Genomic DNA, 19357 nt, shown 5'->3' on the forward strand with positions numbered 1-19357 from the left:
AAAAATATTCCTAATTAATAAGGTTAATGGCACACAGGGAAATCTTTAGCTGGTTAGTTACAGGGAAGGACAAAGCCTGATTTTTAGTATTTTGTTACTCTCTCTTGGGACACTACAGATCTCCCTCTGTGTCATTACTCTTTGCTGAATGTTGTTTAATATATGTGATTAGTGATAGACTAATAAAACCAACAAACTATTTATAGATCAACAACTATAAGAAAAAAAAAAAAAAATAACTTTTTTGTAAAAAAAAAGAATTCTACCAGTTGCCCTTTAAATCTTGTTACCTATAGTAACCAGCATTGCATTGTCTAAAGAAATCTTGGCAAACAAATCAGTGTTTCATGGGGGGGGGGGGAAAGCACTTAACCCGGTGCTGGAATTCAATGCATTGCTGAACTTGGTGACCCAACCACTCAGAGATGCTGGTCTATTTACAGTGCAGCTAAATTAGAATATGCAGCTTCTTTGAAAGTTTGTGTGTTGCTTACAGATTGAGCATACGCTGTTTTCTGCCAAAAAGTCTGCTGCATTTAATACAATGTGCCAATATTTTCAATTTTTTTTCTCTCATTTATAGCCTTAGTTGAGCATTACGTTCATTTGTAGCTGTATAAAATGGCACACGGCAACATGTTGAATACAGTACCATTTCCATATTATATCCATGGGAAGGAGTTCTCTGATATCCTGGCATGGTCTCTTTAACTGTGGGCAAATCCTAGTAGCCTCTGGTTTCAAGCATTTGAATTGTGCCCCCAAGATGGCTCAGGCCCTATCCCTGGCTTGTGACCATCCTTTAGCCAATTAGTGCATCAAGTGTTCAGTTTCACATTTGATCCATGTACGCAAGAAAATGGATCTGTATTTACTGGATTGCCAAGGAATTCACCTTAGTGGGAAACCCGGTGGAGCAAGTAAATGAACGTAAGCAACTAGGGCAAATGGCACATGATGCGGTTTGTCCACAGCTGCTATCCAGAAACATCCTTGTTTACCAGATGCAGTGTTATTTAATGGAAAGGACCCTGGCTGATTCTCATGGAACCTGTCACTGCTCCATTTATGGGCTTCCATTTAATAACTGTTTTTTCAAAGCCAGCAGGGCTTTGTCTATTTTATAAGTAGGTATTGTTTTGTACAGTTAGTGCTATGGGGGTAACCGTTGTTGGGTGGTATCCACTACTAATTGGTTAATTATATACCATGACTTATTACAGGCAGGCTGGTCATCATGATCTGGCGGACCGATTGGTGGAGTGCCAGTATGAACTGACGGATAGGTTGGCTTTTTACCTGTGTGGACGCAAACCAGGTGAGTGGGGAGTCTGGTGGAACATATAGTCATACAGTAACTGTCACATTTTCTTGGTTACTTTCCTCTGTTACAGTTGGGCGGAAATTCCTTGGACTTAGACTGTGTGCATGCTTCTTCCACTCTTGTAACCAGGCAAGAAGGCAGAACATATATCCAGGTCTAGAAACCAATAACAATCAGTCAGATGTTTGGTTGCTCAGGGACACTAAACCAGTACTTTGCACCTTTACTGCCTCTCAGTGTGACACCCTGTATCTTAAACTCTGTATTTAATGTAGTGCATTTAAAATTGGCACCTTCCCCAAGCTGATATCTGAGTGAATGTTGGCTTGAAAGTTTTTTGTGTTTTGCACATTTTTTTTGTGCCTGCATTTTTCTGTTGGTGGACCGCGGAGGATCATCAGATCTGTGTCATTTAGTTTAATGGAATCCACGTGGTACCACTACCACTGGTTGCATTCAGCAGGATGATAATGTGCCCCAATGTGCCACAGACCTAAGCTTCTGGCTTTTGCCTCAGCTTCTGCAGAGTAAGAGCTTTTTTTTTTTTTTTTTTTTTTTTTTTAAGCGATAAAGGAACAATAGAGATTTTTGTTTTATTTTCGTTTAGGGCCAACACTTTCCTTATCCAGAGTTGTCCGTTAATCTGAAAACTAAGCAAACTTTTCTTAAAAGCTTCTTGCTGTATTGGGATGCCAGTTGAAGCCTGGTGCCGAGCTAGCAGAACAGAGTACTGAGCAGGTGGTGCCACAGATGAGCTCAGCATACTTCCCAACCAAGTGCTTAGTACTGGGGAATTGCAATGGCTGCACAATGTGTTCTACTGAGCCTCTAAATCCTCATTATACATCTGCTCTTGATTCAGCCAAAATGCCAACCAGTAAATAGTGCGGCTCTGCCAGTCCAGTCTGACCACTAGATGTACTGGCCATGCCCAGCCATCACACTGTATTGAACTACATCTCCTTGTTGTTGTGTGGATTCTGGAAGTTGTAGTTCAACAAAACCTGTGTCTCTCAGTGGGATGATTGGATCATTACACAGACTTTAAGAGGCCAGTTTACTGACATTCAAAATGTATCCGCTATTTGGTTCCTTAGAAAAGATTGTGGTTTTTTTTTCCTCAACAGTTTACTGTTCTTCACAATAAAGTTTTTCAATGCAAGTATATTTATATCAGTATATATTGTGTGCCAAGTGAGCCTTTACCATGGTGGGTTATTATAAGACAATGTATTCTGGAACTAAAAAATTTGAAACTGAAGCCAAGACTCCAGCAATGTCTTCTATGCTTCTTTATGGGTCTAGTAATCATCTGGATTTTGCTACATTATATCATGAATAAGAACCAGAGATGCATACTGCGAAATTGGACGGCGTTCTGCTTTATGGGGTGGTTCAACTTTAGGTTAACTTTTAGTATCTAATTCTAAGCAATTCTAAGCAACTTTTCATTTGGACTTTATTTTTTCTTAATTTTAGTTTTTTAATGATTTGCCACCTTCTTCTGACTTTTTCCAGCTTTGAAGTGGGGGTCACTGACCCCATCTAAAAAACGAAAACTCTGTAAGGCTACAAATGTATTGTTATTGCTACTTTTTATTACTCATCTGTCTATTCAGGCCTCTCCTGTTCATATTCCAGTCTCTTATTCATTTCAATGTTGTTTTAAACAGGTATTTACCCTATTTTTTTTTTATTCTCTTTCCAGATCATAAAAATGGCCATTACATTATTCCCCAGATGGCTGACAGGTAAGTGAATATAAGTCTTTATGGCTATTAAAGCATCTATCTCTCTGTGCAGAATAAAATACAGATGGTTTGATTCAGTCTCACAAAATATGTTGTCAGAGTGCCACTAAGGGATTATACCACTACTAATATGCCCAGGAAGAAGGGCTGCCAAACACAGTTCTAGTACAATACTGTATATATTTCTCATTGTCATTCTAAGCCTTTGCTAAGCAGCCATTATGATTTTTTGGGCACAACTGGCATGTTAATCGCGTTGTGTGTATTGTGAAGCAGAGAGATCGGATTTACGGTGCTGGTCTGGGAGAGACACACCGGCTCCTCTGTCAGCGGCCGCAGTATCCAGGAAGTTAGAATGACACGGCTGCTTCCTGTTTATAGTCAATGGCTGGAGTTCCTTGTACCCATAGTGTGTGTCGCAGCCACGGGGCTCCCTGCCAAGTGATACAGTGCCTGCCAGTGCTGATAACAGACCCATCAGCATGAAACTGGGCATAACATAACAATAAAAGTTAAAACTGCTCATTTGAACTGCCATTACTTTATATGTCGCCTAAACTGCACTTATGTGGAACACTATAAAATACACATTATGAATTAAAGGTATATATTGAATTAAAAATCATTGCATCATTTTCAGGCGTCACTAGTCCTGTAATCCTGGTTATTTCTCTAGTTAAAGGAGAAGGAAAGGCATCCTGCACTTGGGGGTGCCAAATGTTAGGCACCCCCAAGTGAATGTATTTACTTACCTGAAACCCCAGGCCGGTGCTCCTATCAGCAGAAAACTGCACCGGCCCGGAGTTATACCAGTGAGCACAACGGCTGTGCCGTAAGTCTTGCCGTTGCTTTTTATTATCTTGCTGGAGAGTAATGGCACCAGCATTCATAAAGCGGTTAAAATGATCTCACTGAAGAAATGGGCCTCATTTATAAACACTGGGCTAATTTTCACCTGGGCAGTAACTTATAGCAACCAATCAGTGATTAGCTTTTTTTAGCCAGCTGTAGGTTGAACACTGAAAGCAGTCATCTGGTTGCCATGGGTTACTGCCCAGGTGCAAATTTGCCAGTGTTTATAAATAACCCCCAGTATCTCTTATATCGAATATCGCCACTTCCAGCATCAGTCTAGGTCTCCTGTTTATTCCCCAGAGTGACCCTTATCTTATTTACTTGGTCAGTGAACAGTAGAAAATATCAGTCTCTGACATTAAAATTGTTTTGGGCTCAAATGTATTGTGTGTACAAGGTCTCCCCCTTGTGGATAATGCACAGAACAACTTATACTTTTGACAGTGAATCGCTTGGTTTTTGGTGTTACATTTCTGAATGTTTTCTACCTAAAGTTTTTTTTGCGATGTTGATATGGTAATCATATTGACTTTATTTTGCATTATATAATCTTAGAGCTGAGAAGGAACAACTATTGTTCCTTTCCACTACTACACAGAGATGTAGACAAACGCCTGGCCAGGTCATAGATCCAGTTGTGGTTTTGCCGAGACATTATTTGCTCCTGGTGATATTTAGTGCTCTGCTGGCCTTGAGTTGGGGGGACTTCTCTATACAGAAATAAACATGTTTTCTGATATGATGTGGCTTTTAAAATGCAAGAACTTGTGTTTTCCACATAGCTATATGCTATGATAGTTACTGTATCTTATGGTTACATGACAGATGAAATATACACAATGATAGAAACTTTGCAAAAAAATCCGGATGCACACCTGTTTGTTGAAGTTGTGTCAAAAGTGATTTATTAAGTCCATATATACATCACAAAAAGGCAAAGTTTTGGACCCCTCCGGGCCCTTTATCAAGGCTTGATAATTTTTTGCAATTACTCTACTGACCCCTATGCAAGGGAAGGGTCTTCCAGGTAAGCACCCTGCACTTACAACAAGTGTTAATTTTGGGATTGGGTTGAGCTCTCCATTTTCGTTTGTAATAAGAAGAAATGCCACATTGAGCTACACTGATGGGAAGTTTTGCAAACACACACACACACACCATAAACCCTGGCAACCAATTAGCTAAAGCTGTAATTGATCATTATTCTAAACCTAGACTCGCTTTGAAACCTCCTCGGAATCTTCTACTTTTATGCCCATGTTAGCGAGACAACATTTTCTCTTTTATGGTGATTAATATCAGAACATGGCATTTTGGCATATGGAAATTTCACATTTGTCCGCTTGAAAACCCAACTGATATCCATGGCACAAAGATAATGGGCGCCATCATGTGTATGAAATAATCATACAATGGGTATGTGTGTGGCCAGCTGTAGTCACCCATTTGGCTTCATATGATATCAACCACTGGAATCCTAGAAAAATAATGTTTATATTATTTTGACTGCTTTGTTCTAGGCCTATGGTAGATCAGTTGCATTTGCTCTGTCATTAATATTTACAGTCCCACAACACCTCGCTGCCCACTAATTTACCTTCTGTCAGATCATCAGCCTTTATCTTTAAAGGGTTTGTTCACCTTTGAGTTAACTTCTAATATGATGTAGAGAGTGATATTCTGAGACAATTTTCAAATGGTTTTTATTATTTGTGGTTTTTGAGTTATTTAGCTTTTTAGTCAGCAGCTCTCCAGTTTGCCATTTAAGCAGTCTGTTTGCCAGGGTCCAAATTCCCCTAGCAACCATGCTTCGATTTGAATAAGAGACTGGAATATAAATAGGCGAGGGGGCCTGAATAGAAAGATGAGAAATAAATGTGCAGCAATAACAATACATTTGTAGCCTTACAGAACATGGGTTTTTAAGATGGGGTCAGTGAACCCCACTTGAAAGATGAAAAGAGTAAATGGTAAATAATTTAAAAACTATAAAAACAAAATAGATAATGAAGACCAATTGAAAAGTTGCTTAGAATTTGCCATTCTATAACATACTAAATAACTTTAAGGTGACCCAACACTTTAAACTCTCCAGTCATTTAGTCAATGCTGTCTCTTAAAAATCACCACCTTCTCTCGCTCCCCCCCCACTCATTCAACAGTCTCTACACGTCTTTCTCCCAGTTCCCCAGCCTGTGCCACCACCCAGTTCATCAGTCAATAGCTGGGGCCATACATGGGCAGATTTAAGCTGCTGATTTGTCCCCACCAGACAGGGCCAAATGTTTGGATCAGTCAGTTGTGGGCCAGTACCATATTGGGCAAAGATCTGCTCGTTTGGTGAACTTTTGCTTACACTATGCACACTAATTTAAACTTTACAGCTAATTATCTGTAAATGTGTCTGTATCTGTCCTAACCCATTTGCTGAAATCTGCCTGTGTGTGTTTTCAGCAATGTAAATTCTGCAGAATAACAGATAGAAACAGAGATCCCTTGGCCTCCAACCATGTCTTTCTAAATTCTTACCTATGTCTCAACTTTTTGTTATGATTTGAAGGTCACAAGCACTAAGCAATCATGTGCTGCTGTTATTAACCTTATTAATTGTAAGGCCTCCTAATTAACAAGTGTATGATCCTCCTGCCTTGGCAACACTTCTTTCTGTGTGTGATGATTTGTACACGAGCTGAAATCATTCTGATCTTCCCTTGTTTAATACCCTATGTTCTTGTCTGTGTCTGTGTGTGACCATTGCTGTTTAACTGTAGCTTTCTCTTCCTTTTCTTCCTTCGCTGCCCTGGATCTAGAACTCGGCCTCGAGGTGCGCCTCAGAGGTACAGTTTCATACGTTCGTTTGGGCGACAGATACTTCAGTGGTGTTTGTCTTCAACCAGTATCTACTTAGTAAAGTCTTGCATTGTCTTTTTTCCTCTTTCTTCCTGATAATTCTCTTCTACAGGGGAAGCATAACTGTGGAAAGTCTTCTTTGGTGTGATGGAACTGGCACATAGAATATCTTAATGGCCTTAAAAGATTCCATAGTGCAAGTCAGTAAAGACATGGCTCCTCCAAAACCTGTGCCCACCAGGGCTCTCTGACAAATGCAGGCGACACTGTGTTCAAAGGGGAAGCACAAAGACTTGTGCCCTTAGTGCAGGGAGCAAAAACATGGCACCCATCTGGTACTTTGCATCATGTCCTGCCACAACATAAATGTTCCCTAGAGAATTTTCACCAAACCGTTCTTACAAATCCATATTTTAGTACAGGTATGGGACCTATTATCCAGAATCTTCAGGACCTGGGGTTTTCCGGATAAGGCATCTTTCTGTAATTTGGATATTCATACCTTCTAGAAAATCATGAAAACATTAAATAAACCCAATAGGCTGGTTTTGCTTCCATAAGGATTAATTATATCTTAGTTGGGATCAAGTTCAAGCTACTGTTTTATTATTACAGAGGAAAAGGTAATCATTTTTAAAAAATGTTAATTATTTGATTAAAATGGAGTCTATGGGAGACAGCTTTCCTGTAATTCGGCTAATACAAACTTCCCCCGGTAATACAAAGGGTTTAAATAGAGATGATGAGCTCTGTATAAACCGCCTTTCCCTTCTTTCAGCAGCTGTTTGTTATAAGGCTTAAGCTGATGGCACAGGGAGTGTATCTTCCTCCAGTGTTTTTCAGCCAGTTGAGAAGCACGCAGATATGCCATTGCCACCTCTCAATAACTTAAATGGAAAATGTGTGACCGATCTGCCGCATTTTGATTTCCAGGCTCAAAAGTGCCCATTATGTTAACTGTCAGGCAGTGAATGGGAAAGCGAAAGTGGCAGTTTACACTGTGTTTCATCCAATGGAGCCATAGGCAGTACAGATAAGAGAAGTTTTAACTGGCTGTCAAACCGATCCACTTCCTTCTCCTCCTCCTGCCGTAAAAACACACAAGTGGGATCCAATAGAAAATAACAAGGGGCTTTGCGTTTCACTGTTCTACACTGGTTAGTGAAATAATGACAACCATAGATATTTTATAAAAAAGTCAGCTAAGCAGAATGTATAAAAAAGTCAGCTAAGCAGAATGTAAAGTCAGCTAAGCAACTCATGTTGCTCATTTAGGTGTTCCATGTAAATATTACCATAATCTGCATTTTTACATTGTGAATCAAATTAGGTGTTAAAGTATCATTCTGTGATTTTAGTTTTCCATTCACTTGAATATCAAATGTACTTAGTGGACAGTTCCTAGAAAGCCCAATTCAAATCTAGCTAGAAGATTGGTTCGCAAATGATTACAGAATATGTATGCTGCAAATTTATTTAACATCTGCCGTTTTTTTTTTATTTAAATTCATGACCCCAATACTCATTTTCAGTTTGTCAGCTGGTGAGCGTTTATTCCATGCATCTACTACTCATTTCAGCTGAGTACACTCTTGCACAGTTCTGCCCCCAGCTGCTTTAGACAACAGCCTATGTTCCCCTTTATATTCCCATTTGATGCTGTAATGTCAATGTAATGTAGAGTTCTCCTAGTGCAATTAGTAGTGTATGCCTTTCTCTCAAAGCAGTTTTTCTTTGCTCATCATAGTATTTATTGTCTCTTGTTTTGAAAATGTAATTGTGTCCTTTATGCACAGGAGCCTTTATGCACAGGAGCCAATCAACAAAGCTTGTGGCCTGGCATAGCAGCCAATCAGATCATCCCTTTTATTAGTCTAACTACCCTATACCAGTAATGCACTAACTTTAACCCTAATCCCTATTATGTAAGAAGTGTCATAGTGTGCAATATATAGTGAATAAAGTACCCCCTCTTGTAAAATATAAGGATATTATATATGTATAAGTATTATATATATATAATATCACACACACAAACTTTTCAATCAATATTCAAATGTAACTTTTTAAAAATATACAGGACTGATCTGTGTTAATGGATGTGTTGTGCACTGGTATATGCTGTAGGTACTTACAGTACACCTTGCGATTATATTCATTGATATATATATATCATTAAGGGTAAGCGTTATGGGAAACCGTTATGAATATGTGTTGCCATGAGTGGGATCTGCTGTAGTGCTGTCCACCTATAAATTAGCTTTTAGTATGATGTAGACATTCATATTCTAAGGCTAGTTGCATTTCATTTTGTATGTTTTTTGCATTATTTAGCTTTTTGCTCAGCAGTTCTCCAGTTTCAAATTTCAGCAGCTATCTGGTAGCTAGGGTCCAGTTTACCCTAGCAACCAGGTGGAACATTGAATGAGAGACTGGAATATGAATACAAGAGGCCTGAATAGAAAGATAGGTAATAAAAAGCAACCATGATACAATAAAATTGTAGCCTCACAGAGCAATAGTGTTTTAACTAATCGGGTCAGCGACCCGCATTGGAAAGCTGGAAAAAGGCAGAAGAAAAAGACTAAATTTAAAAACAATAAAAAGTTAACTTAAAGGTGGACAGCTCCATTAAGAGTTCTGTTGTTGTATGTGCAGAATTTATAGCCTCACTGTAACCGGGACAGTATGGCAGCAGTCCTGTATGAATTGAGAGAAGTAATGTTTTGTTTCTCAGGGTTCTGTGTCCTCAAATCTTCTTCTGTTCTCTGAACTGTAAATATTTATTCTTATAAATGTAATATGTCCCCCTCTAGACCTTTATATCGTATCAGCCATTTCCTTTGCTTTGTACTGTAGGTGATTCAGGCTGATGGAATTGCTTTGTTTTCTTAATTCATATTTCTCTTAATTCCATTTGACAGTTTGGACCTGTCTGAGCTTGCAAAAGCGGCCAAGAAAAAGCTACAAGCCGTGAGTATCTGTATATAGGGTTTCTGCGGGAAATGACAGCGAGACCATTGTTGTAGTTGTGCTGATGGCAAGGCACAAATTAGTATAAAGTTTAAAATAACAGCTTCAGTTTAGTCAGCGGCCTCCTTGGAGGAATGAGTTCAGTCCTACTCTTCTTTGTGTTCAATGGTTTGCAGTAACACTATTCATCTCAGCTCTATGGACCTTTATGGGGAACCCCAGCCAGACTTTTTTATAGTGGGAGAATAGACATGCCCTCTTTAAATGTAGGAGCCCACTCGGCTCACAAACACAACCCCTCGAAATTGCAAAGAATTGGGACTGGCCTGGAAAGATGTATGGGGTTTACACTCACAATATCACTAAATGTGGGCCACATGTGGCAGCTACTTGCTTTATCCATACAATACCCTCTAGTCAATATTAAAGGGGAGCTATTGCTAAAATGAACATTTAATGCAGGCTTCATCTTATGAGAAACTTTTTAAATATAGTAATAAATGTGGTACTTATTCTAAAATAATCGATTTACACTTCACTATAGAAACAGTTTGTAAGCTATCTATCTCTTTGTGCTGCTTAATGTTGGTTATTTTGAAAGAGAGCGGCATTAAACACACGTATTGGTGTGTGGCTCTGTCCAGGAGCAGAATGAATAAATAGTCTAGAAATAAAGAAACTAGAAAAATGGAATTAGGAAGAGGTAAAAATAACAAAATGGTTTCTCACCAGAGGAACCCCCAGTCCAAGGGTTCCACACAGGCACGAAACGCGTTAGGCCTATGAATGTCCTAATAAAGCCTTTTCAACTTAATGAAAACCAGAGCTACTGCTTTACTTGGAAATGGGTATCACCTTACTTGGATTTTCAGCTCTAAGACATTGTCTAGGGCAGTGGTCCCCAACCAGTAGCTCGTGAGCAACATGTTGCTCTCCAACCCCTTGGATGTTGCTCCCAGTGGCCTCAAAGAAGGAGTTTATTTTTGAATTCCAGGCTTGGAGGAAACTTTTGGTTGCATAAAAACTAGGTTCACTGCCATACAGAGTCTCAATGTTGGTTGACAATTCACATAGGGGCTACTAAATGGCCAATCACAGCACTTATTTGGCACCCCAAGAACATTTTTCATGGTAGTGTTGCTCCCCAACTCCTTTTACTTCTGAATGTTGCTCACGGGTTCAAAAGGTTGGGGATCCCTGGTCTAGGGCCTAGGCAACAAGGAGTCCCCAGCCTTTTTGTTTACCTGTGAGCCAAATTCTAATGTAAAAAGAGTTGGGGAGCAACACAAGCATGAAAAAAGTTTTGAGGGGTTACAAAATTGTATAATATGTGGAATGGCCTGTTTCCATGGATCCAATTCCTTCACTTGCAGGATAAACTAGTCTAATTTACAGGATAGGGAAGGGAGATGCTTTCTGCACTGCCCACTGACCTTTATACTCCGTTATTTACTCTGTTATATACTCCGCTATAATGCCTCTTTGGTGCAGAATGCTTTGTACTAGTATTACAAGTTTAGATTGGGAGATTATTTCATGCCATTCCTTCTGTCTAGCATAGAACCAGTTCACTGCCATTTTTTGTGTCTATTTTATTTATTTTTACTGGTCTTAGACTTGTTATTTGTCATGCCACTCCCATACTCTCTGTGGCATTATTACTTTCTTTCTTTATGGCCTAATGATTTTCTCTGTCATCCTGTCCACAAAAAACCTCAGTGTTATTTATTTCATAGTGCTATTCTGTATGTTCAGTTGACCCCTGTGCATTAGTGCGTATTGTTGTGTCTCGCACATTAGCGCTGCCTCTGTGTAACTAGCCTTACTCTCTATTCACAGCTCAGTAACCGGCTGTTTGAGGAGCTCGCCATGGATGTCTATGATGAAGTTGATAGAAGAGAAAATGATGCAGGCAAGTGCAAATAACATGTTCATTGGGGGCTGTGTGGCCAAACTAGTGATATTAATTAAATATGTATGTTCCAGATAACAAACATTTTTAGTATCCCAGTAAATATCTACGTACATTCTCTATATATGTGTACAATCAATGGTTAGTTTTGTGGCATGTAACACCCATTATCATTCATTGGGTGAATAAGTGGTGCAATTCATCTTATCCCACAATTGCACCATTTGTATATTGGTGAAAAACGTTGCACCTGTTTGCACCATTAGTAGTAGTAGCTCCCTTATGCCTTCAGCTCTGTAATTGCACCTCATTTACACTGACAGGTGCATGCATTTGTCTGCCAGTTGCATCCTCAATAGTAAATATGGAGTAAATATGGTCAACTGTCTTTACTTTGTTAAAATTGCAGCACTTTGCAGTAAATGTGCAAAGTAGAAGACAAATGTGGACCTTGTGATCACTGTTGATCCAATGCAAGTCCGACTGGCTGCAAATCGAGGGCAAATCGCTTATACAGATACATACATTGACTGGCATTAAGTTGGATGTATACTCTGACTATTTATTTCAGGCTATCATGCCTAGGGTATAAGGTGTTGCCTCTTTGCCTTGCATTAGTAGCCTCAGCTACTTGGTAGTATTTTATAGAAAATGTCATGTTACACAGCGCTTTGCCCCCAAATGCAAATCCCATATAGGGGCATAGGGTTATATATATCATATAACACTTTATGATATGTACTTTATGATATAAGCAGGCATTCACCATGCACAAATGTCTGTCTGTCTACACTAGCATTCTATTATTCCTATTGTCTGGTGCAAACTTTCCACTTGTTATTCTATTACCCCAATATAATAATCATCTTTCTTTAAATCAAAAAAATCTGCTTTTTCATTGCACTGTTCTATCTGCTAATAACACTGGTATAAGTGTAGATGTGATTGCACTATATTAAAAATCCAATAACACCTAAAATGTAAATCTTTCATGCAGTTTGACTTACTGGGTATTTCTGTCCTGTACCAGGACGTTGTTGAAATACAAGTGATAACTCATTATTCATTGCAGTGCATTTGCTATAGGCTCATGTGTGGACAAGTCTGAAACATTCGATATTCACTGACGCATTAGATAATAATATATTCATAATCTATCCTGTATGTGTTCAACTAGTTAATTAAAAAAAAAATTAAATCAAGCAGAATACGTGAATAATTATGGGGGTTATAAAAGTAAAAGTCAAGTGTAAGAGTTTTTTTTTTAGACAATCAGCCAGCACTCACCAGTTTCCCCAAACTTCCAAAAACAATTCAGGTGCACGTCAAACGGTGTCCACTTCAACCGACCCAAAGCGTCCAAAATGTAGCAGACGGCACCATCCAAGGATATGTTTAAAAAGCCTTTATTTCTTCTACTTCTTCTACTTAATAATCTGGACAGATACAACGTTTCAAGCCAAAGCATGGCTCTTTATCAAGCTAGAGTTAGAGGTTTTTTTTACCTCGAATGAGCTTGAAACTCGAATGGAAAAAAACTGGAATGGCAAAAGCCCTAATCTGCAAGTTCGAGTCACACAACCCAAAAACTTAAATTGAGTTTTCAGCCAAAAAAAACCTTGAATTGCTCAAATCATTTGAGTTTTTGACCAAAACCCTCTGAATAAAACTTGAACATCAAACAGACTATTAACATCTTCAAATGGTTCCAGGGACCTCTGCCATTGACACCTACATGACCTCAACAGGTTTTAGATGGTGTTTTTTCTGTTTCGAGCTATTTCCAGGAAGCTATTAACCCGAAAATGTTAGTTTTGACAAAAAAAAGACAACTCGAATTTACATGGGAAAAAAGTCGAAGCTACTGGCCCTGGGTCATTTGTTAATAAGGTTGAAGTCGTGAACCATGGCCCAGCTAATTTATGTAGCAACCCTGCTCTCTTACTTTATCAGTAGTAAGTACAGGTATGGGATCTGTTATCTGGAAACCAGTTATCCAGAAAGCTCCAAATTACGGAAAGGCTGACTCCATTTTATCCAAATAATCCAAACTTTTATAAATGATTTCCTTTTTCTCTGTAATATTTATTGGAGGCAAAACCAGCCTATTGGGTTTATTCTGGTATGAAGATCCAAATTACAGAAAGATCCATTATCTGGAAAACCCCAGGTCCCGAGCATTCTGGATAACAGGTCCCATACCTGTAGTAGTATTTTATACTAGAAAAAGTGACAACCCTAGGTCACCATAGAACTCTTTATTCTGCTGTGGTCTCGTTTTGAGATTTGATTGACAAGAAGGCAGTATATAATAATGCTATTGCCTTCTATTCACTACATACTCTTATAACCTTACTCCAACAATATTCCAAAATCTAGTGGAAAGCCCTTCCAGAAGAAAAGATTCTGCTTTAACGGCAAAGAAAAGATCAACCTTATGTTAATTCACATGGTTTGGGAATGAGATGTAGGACAGACAGGAGTCCAGATATTTTTGGTAGTGTATGTTTTTACTGTATCCTCTCCTGTATGTTGAATACAAATTGTTATATAGGACATTGTCATTTCCTTTATATGATGTCATTGCCTGGAATGTTTGTGGCAAAAACTTGTTTCTAAAGTTTCAAATTCCTAAAGTATTCAGTAACCTGACTGCATAGACTGGCACAATAGCAGAACGAAACAAAGGGCACATTGAATTCTTGTATATTTTGTAACATTAAACTAAAAGGAAAGGTTCAATCACTGGGTGTTCCAAATGTTAGGCACCCTCCAGTGATTATAATCAACTGATACCCCCGGGCAGATGATCTTGTATGCAGAAAACGACACTGGTAAGGGGTAATTCTTGGCAAACACCATGGAGTGATCCTCTGTCGGCTTATTCCTTCTGCACTTGTACAGTAAAGTGAATAGCTGAACTTTAACAAAAAAAAGCTGTCTTTTCCATTGTACTGCATGTTGTCTGCCCGGCAACTAGTTATGTGCGGGTCAGGGTTTCCCTGAGCCACACCCGCCCCTAACCCGCCCTGCTAATACCCACACCCGCTTCCGGTGGTCCTTTTATAGACCCGCCGATGACGTCACAATAGGGGTGGGGGGAGCAGACGCGACACTATTAAACCCGGAAGTCGGATGCCGGCATTTGAAGGTGGCAGGGAGAGCAGGAGAAGAGCTCAACCCCCACCCGCGAGGAGCACTGCGAGGTCAACCCGAACCCACCCGACCCGTGGGTGGTCCCGCTGGCATCGGGTCGGCCCGCACATCACTACCGGCAACATTGAAAAAACAAGAGGAGGAAGATCATTCCATGGTGCTCACTGAGAATAAACCAGGGGTGGTGCAATTTTCTCCTTTAAAAAAGTATTGTGACTGATAAGTTTCATTCCTCCTCCCATAATCTTCATGCGCCAAGATGGGAATAGTAACCCCAAGTCGCACATTCCTTTTCTGAAGGGGCGACTTTAGATTCACTTTTAGATTTTCATGCCTTTAACCATCACCAAGTCCTAATCGGATGGAATATGTTATCAAACCGGTACAGGTGGACTTTGGGAAGAGAGATGGTGGATCACGGGAGAGAGGCAACACCCGTCTATTAGAAACAATAAAATGGATATTTATAGGCAGGTAAAATGTGCATGATAACAAATGAATTTATAGAAGTGAGGGAGGCCCTGCAATAGCATTAGACATTCTCTTTCAAATGTGCATTAGACAAATACAATGGTATTTTAACGGGGTGGTACACCTTTAAGGTAACTTTTAATATGTTAAAGAATGGCCAATTCTAAGCAACTTTTCAATTGGTCTTCATTATTTATTTATTTTTATATATAGTTATTTGCCTTTTTCTTCTGACTTTCAAATGGGCATCGCTGACCCCTTCTAAAACACAAATGCTCTGTAAGGCTACACATTGTCATTGCTAATTTTTATTATTCATCTTTCTATTCAGGCCTCTCCTATTCATAATCCAAACGCTCATTCAAATCAAAGCATGGTTTCTAGGATAAAATGGACCCTAGCAACCAGACTGCTGAAATTAAAAGCTAAATGACTCCCAAACCAAGAATAAAAAAATGAAAACCAATTGCAGAAAATCCTTCTCTACATCATACTAAAAGATAACTCAAAGGTGAACACCCCCCTTTAAGTTCTACAGGAACAAACCTTGTGAGAACTGCCTATACTTTAACTCTCGTATGAGACTGAGCTCCTATAAGTTGAAACACACTAGTTCAGCTTTATCATGAGCCAGATAACCACCCTTTATGTCTTGGAGTGATCGGAGGAATGTGAAGAACCCAGTGGAACAAGCCCAGAGTGTAGCCTCCAAACGCCACACACACAGGGGCTCATTTATCAACACTGTGCAAATTTGCCCATGGGCAGAGCATTCTGGATAACAGGTCCCATACCTGTAGTAGTATTTTATACAAGAAAAAGTGACAACCCTAGGTCACCATAGAACTCTTTTTTTCTGCTGTTGTCTCGTTTTGAGATTTGATTGACAAGCAGACAGTATATAATAATGCTATTGCCTTCTATTCACTAAATTCAGTACATACTCGGATGTAGGTGTAGGATGTGACAGCAGGGTGCAGGCGTGACTCCTCTAACCATAATTCCACTGCTCGGCAGACCCCTGTCTGTGTTCTCTGCACCATTATCCTTGCAAGCATGTGTTTTTAGGGGCAATAAGGGACTTTTGTACACTGGAAATCAACCATAGTATCATTGGCTTTGAAGTTTTGTATGACTGTGTTTGATGTCTGATCACACTTTATACTGATCTTTGCTTTACACTGATGAAAACGTGCTTGTTTGTGTTGCTTTGCACAATAAATCAATGCAAGGTTTTCATAAGTATGCTTCTATGTCTGCGGTTGGTTGGCAATGGATCTTCCTCAGATTTCCCCACTAGCATCACATGAACCGCCGTTCTATGTTAAAGGGGAACTAGCGCAAAAATGAAAATTTAATATAAGCTTCACCATACTGAAATAAGAAACTTGCAAAATATAATAAATTAAAAAAATATTTACTGTTTTTGAAATAATCAATTTATCTCCACTATCCCTCTCTCAGCATCATCTCCTCTTCATTCAGGAGGTGGGTGTCAGATTTTCATTGATCCAATATATCTTTATGGGGGAACTCCCTGCCCTGGCAGAGGTGTTAGAGCTCACTCAAATAAATGATTACAGTACAAACAAAATTTAACAAAATAAGTGTCTTTGGCACAAATCCTGCATGTAGAGAGACATGATTTCTGGTGATTTTGAAAGCGTAAAGCTCTAATAGATCTTCTAGGCAAAAAAAAGCCCACCGCTAAAAGATACATTGGATCTAACTGTCATTCAGAATCAGACTCTACTCCTGGATGAAGAGGAAATGAAGAAAGTCTGATGCTGATACGGGAATAGTGAAGATAAACTTTCTGATTATTTCAGAAAGGGGTCCGAACTTTTAATCGATTATGTGTAGAAAATGTATTTCAGTATGATGAAGCTTACATAATATTTTCATTTTCACAATAGTTCCCCTTTAAATATCAGCAAGTCCCTCTGTCTGTGTCACTGCCAAAGTTCCCCAATATTTATCCCTGTCTCAATAGCACTGAGGTCTCTTTCTATTGCCAACATATTGGGCAACGATTCTTGTTCAATGTAGTGAGTCCTCATTTGTGTGGAAGCACCTGCTTTAGGCATATTTTGGGTCCCTTAGGGCTAGTCCACACGAGGAGATTCGGGGAGATTTTGTAGCATGGCGACTAATCGCCTCGTCTTTTGCGCGACTATCTCCCCGAACTGCCTCAGCGTTTTTCCCCATAGGCTAGATTGCAAAGTCGCCTGCGCTAATGCACATGCGGCGATGCGTTTTCAATAGTCGCCCAAAGTTGCCCCACTGAGGTAACTTCGGGCGACTATAGAAAACACATCGCCGCATGCACATACAAGAAAGGTTAATTTGTATCTTAGAGTAACTTGTCCCAAGTTTATCCTTTTTCCTGTATAATGGGGTGTTCCGGATAGTGAAATCTATTTAAGAGCTAATTATCTGATTGTCGAGAGTAAAGTCCAAAATCCAGGATATTGCAGCGAGTGTTTGTGCCATAATGACCTTTCCCTGGGGTCCAACCCAAGACCAGTTTCTTGGTGCCGAATAAACACTCGAATCAACAAAGCAGCGTTTTCATCACCCAGGCCCAACCTCTTTGTCCAGATAAGCCTCGGCGCTGCCGGCAGTACCAGGATTATGTGGGAAGTGGAGTTATCTTAATAGCAAGGCGGCACTGTGGATGCGAGGGTTAAATCAGTTAACTCCCTCTTTGTACTTCTTCAGTGCTTTAGAAATATTGCATACACCAAAAAGCATGAGATGTGTGCATGGGATATTGTTATTAAAGGAAACTCCATGGTTGATATACATATTTTTCTTTTTTTATGAACCAGTTCCTAGCCCATCCCACATTCCTTGTGGCTGCCAATTCCTGTGCAGTGTAAGCAGGCTTTAACATAGTTTTTCATCTTAAGAGAGTAAACGCAGCCCTTTATGCTCTGTGTAACTTACTCACCCCCAGCACCGACAAGACACTGAACCACAGCACATACTGGGAGCTCCTCATCTAGGGAAACCATTTAGCTCCTGCTGCTTTGTTCCATTTCCAAAGCCCTATTCTGCCCCGAGTTCTCTGCAACATTTTTGGTTGGTGATGCCTCCTTCTCAGCGCTGAGGATACCCGCAGGCCAGGACTCCAAGGTATTCTATGCTAAAATCTGCTTTTTTCATTCTTTTCTTATCTGTCCTAAGTGATGTGTTAGTCTTGCTTTAAGACTTTAGTGAAGACAACTCTCCCTTTTTACCCCCTATTTGCAACCTCCATGGCAACACAGAGGTTAAATCTTCTTATAGTGAGGGGTTGAAATGATTTCATGTATAGAGATGTTTTTCTAGTGTGAATCCCAGACGCGTTTTATACGTTAGAAATGCCATTCCTATCAGATCACTTTTCTTTTCCTTTCTCGTGTGGGATCGTTAAAAGTTTGATGACTGTGTAAAGGGAAAGTGTTACCAAACGCCAGTAGGCTTCAGTGACTTTACAAGCGCAACATCGTCTCTTTTGTTGTCTGCAGTCGGAAGTATTCTGGAAAATCTGTGATTAGTAATGATTGAGAAATTGCCTGATTTAAGGTTAGTGGCATCCGGCAAAATTTGATATTTCTGTTGCATATTCTGTTACTGTATATATGCAGCGTCTACTAAATGACATGGGTTACAAAGTTTTGCTTGCTAAACTTTATATCTAGTTAATGATTTAGAATCCTGGAGGGTTGGAAACGTATAAAGTAAGCTAGAATCTTAGCCATAAAGTGCAGGTATGGAATCCGTTATCCATTTCCCATAGACTCCATTTTATAGAAATAATCCAATTTTTAAAAATGATTTCCTTTTTCCTCTGTAATAATAAACCAGTACCTTGTTCTTTGTCCAAACTAAGAAATAATTATTCCTTATTGGAGGCAAAACCAGCCTATTGGGTTTATTTAATGTTTACATGATTTTCTAGTAGACTTAATGTATAAAGATCCAACTTATGGAAAGATCCATTATCCAGAAACCCCCAGGTCCCAAGCATTCTGGATACTAGGTCCCATAACTGTACTGCAAAAAGTGATGGATCGTCCT

At 39.5% G+C, this 19357-nt stretch overlaps 1 protein-coding gene across 3 annotated transcripts in view; it reads left to right on the plus strand.

Moving 5' to 3' along the window:
* Positions 1–19357, plus strand: part of git1.L (G protein-coupled receptor kinase interacting ArfGAP 1 L homeolog) — an 80965-nt gene that overhangs the window by 40193 nt on the left and 21415 nt on the right. For 2 of the 3 annotated variants that reach the window (XM_018246092.2, XM_018246094.2), the window contains exons 7-11: positions 1224–1318; positions 3033–3075; positions 6741–6767; positions 9705–9753; positions 11593–11665. In XM_018246092.2, coding sequence (XP_018101581.1) covers positions 1224–1318; positions 3033–3075; positions 6741–6767; positions 9705–9753; positions 11593–11665 — 287 coding nt within the window. The remainder of the gene's footprint in view (positions 1–1223; positions 1319–3032; positions 3076–6740; positions 6768–9704; positions 9754–11592; positions 11666–19357) is intronic. The other variant, XM_018246093.2, reaches the window with a different exon arrangement.

Source organism: Xenopus laevis, chromosome 2L (genome assembly GCF_017654675.1).
Source record: "Xenopus laevis strain J_2021 chromosome 2L, Xenopus_laevis_v10.1, whole genome shotgun sequence".
Classification (NCBI taxonomy): Eukaryota; Metazoa; Chordata; class Amphibia; order Anura; family Pipidae; genus Xenopus; species Xenopus laevis.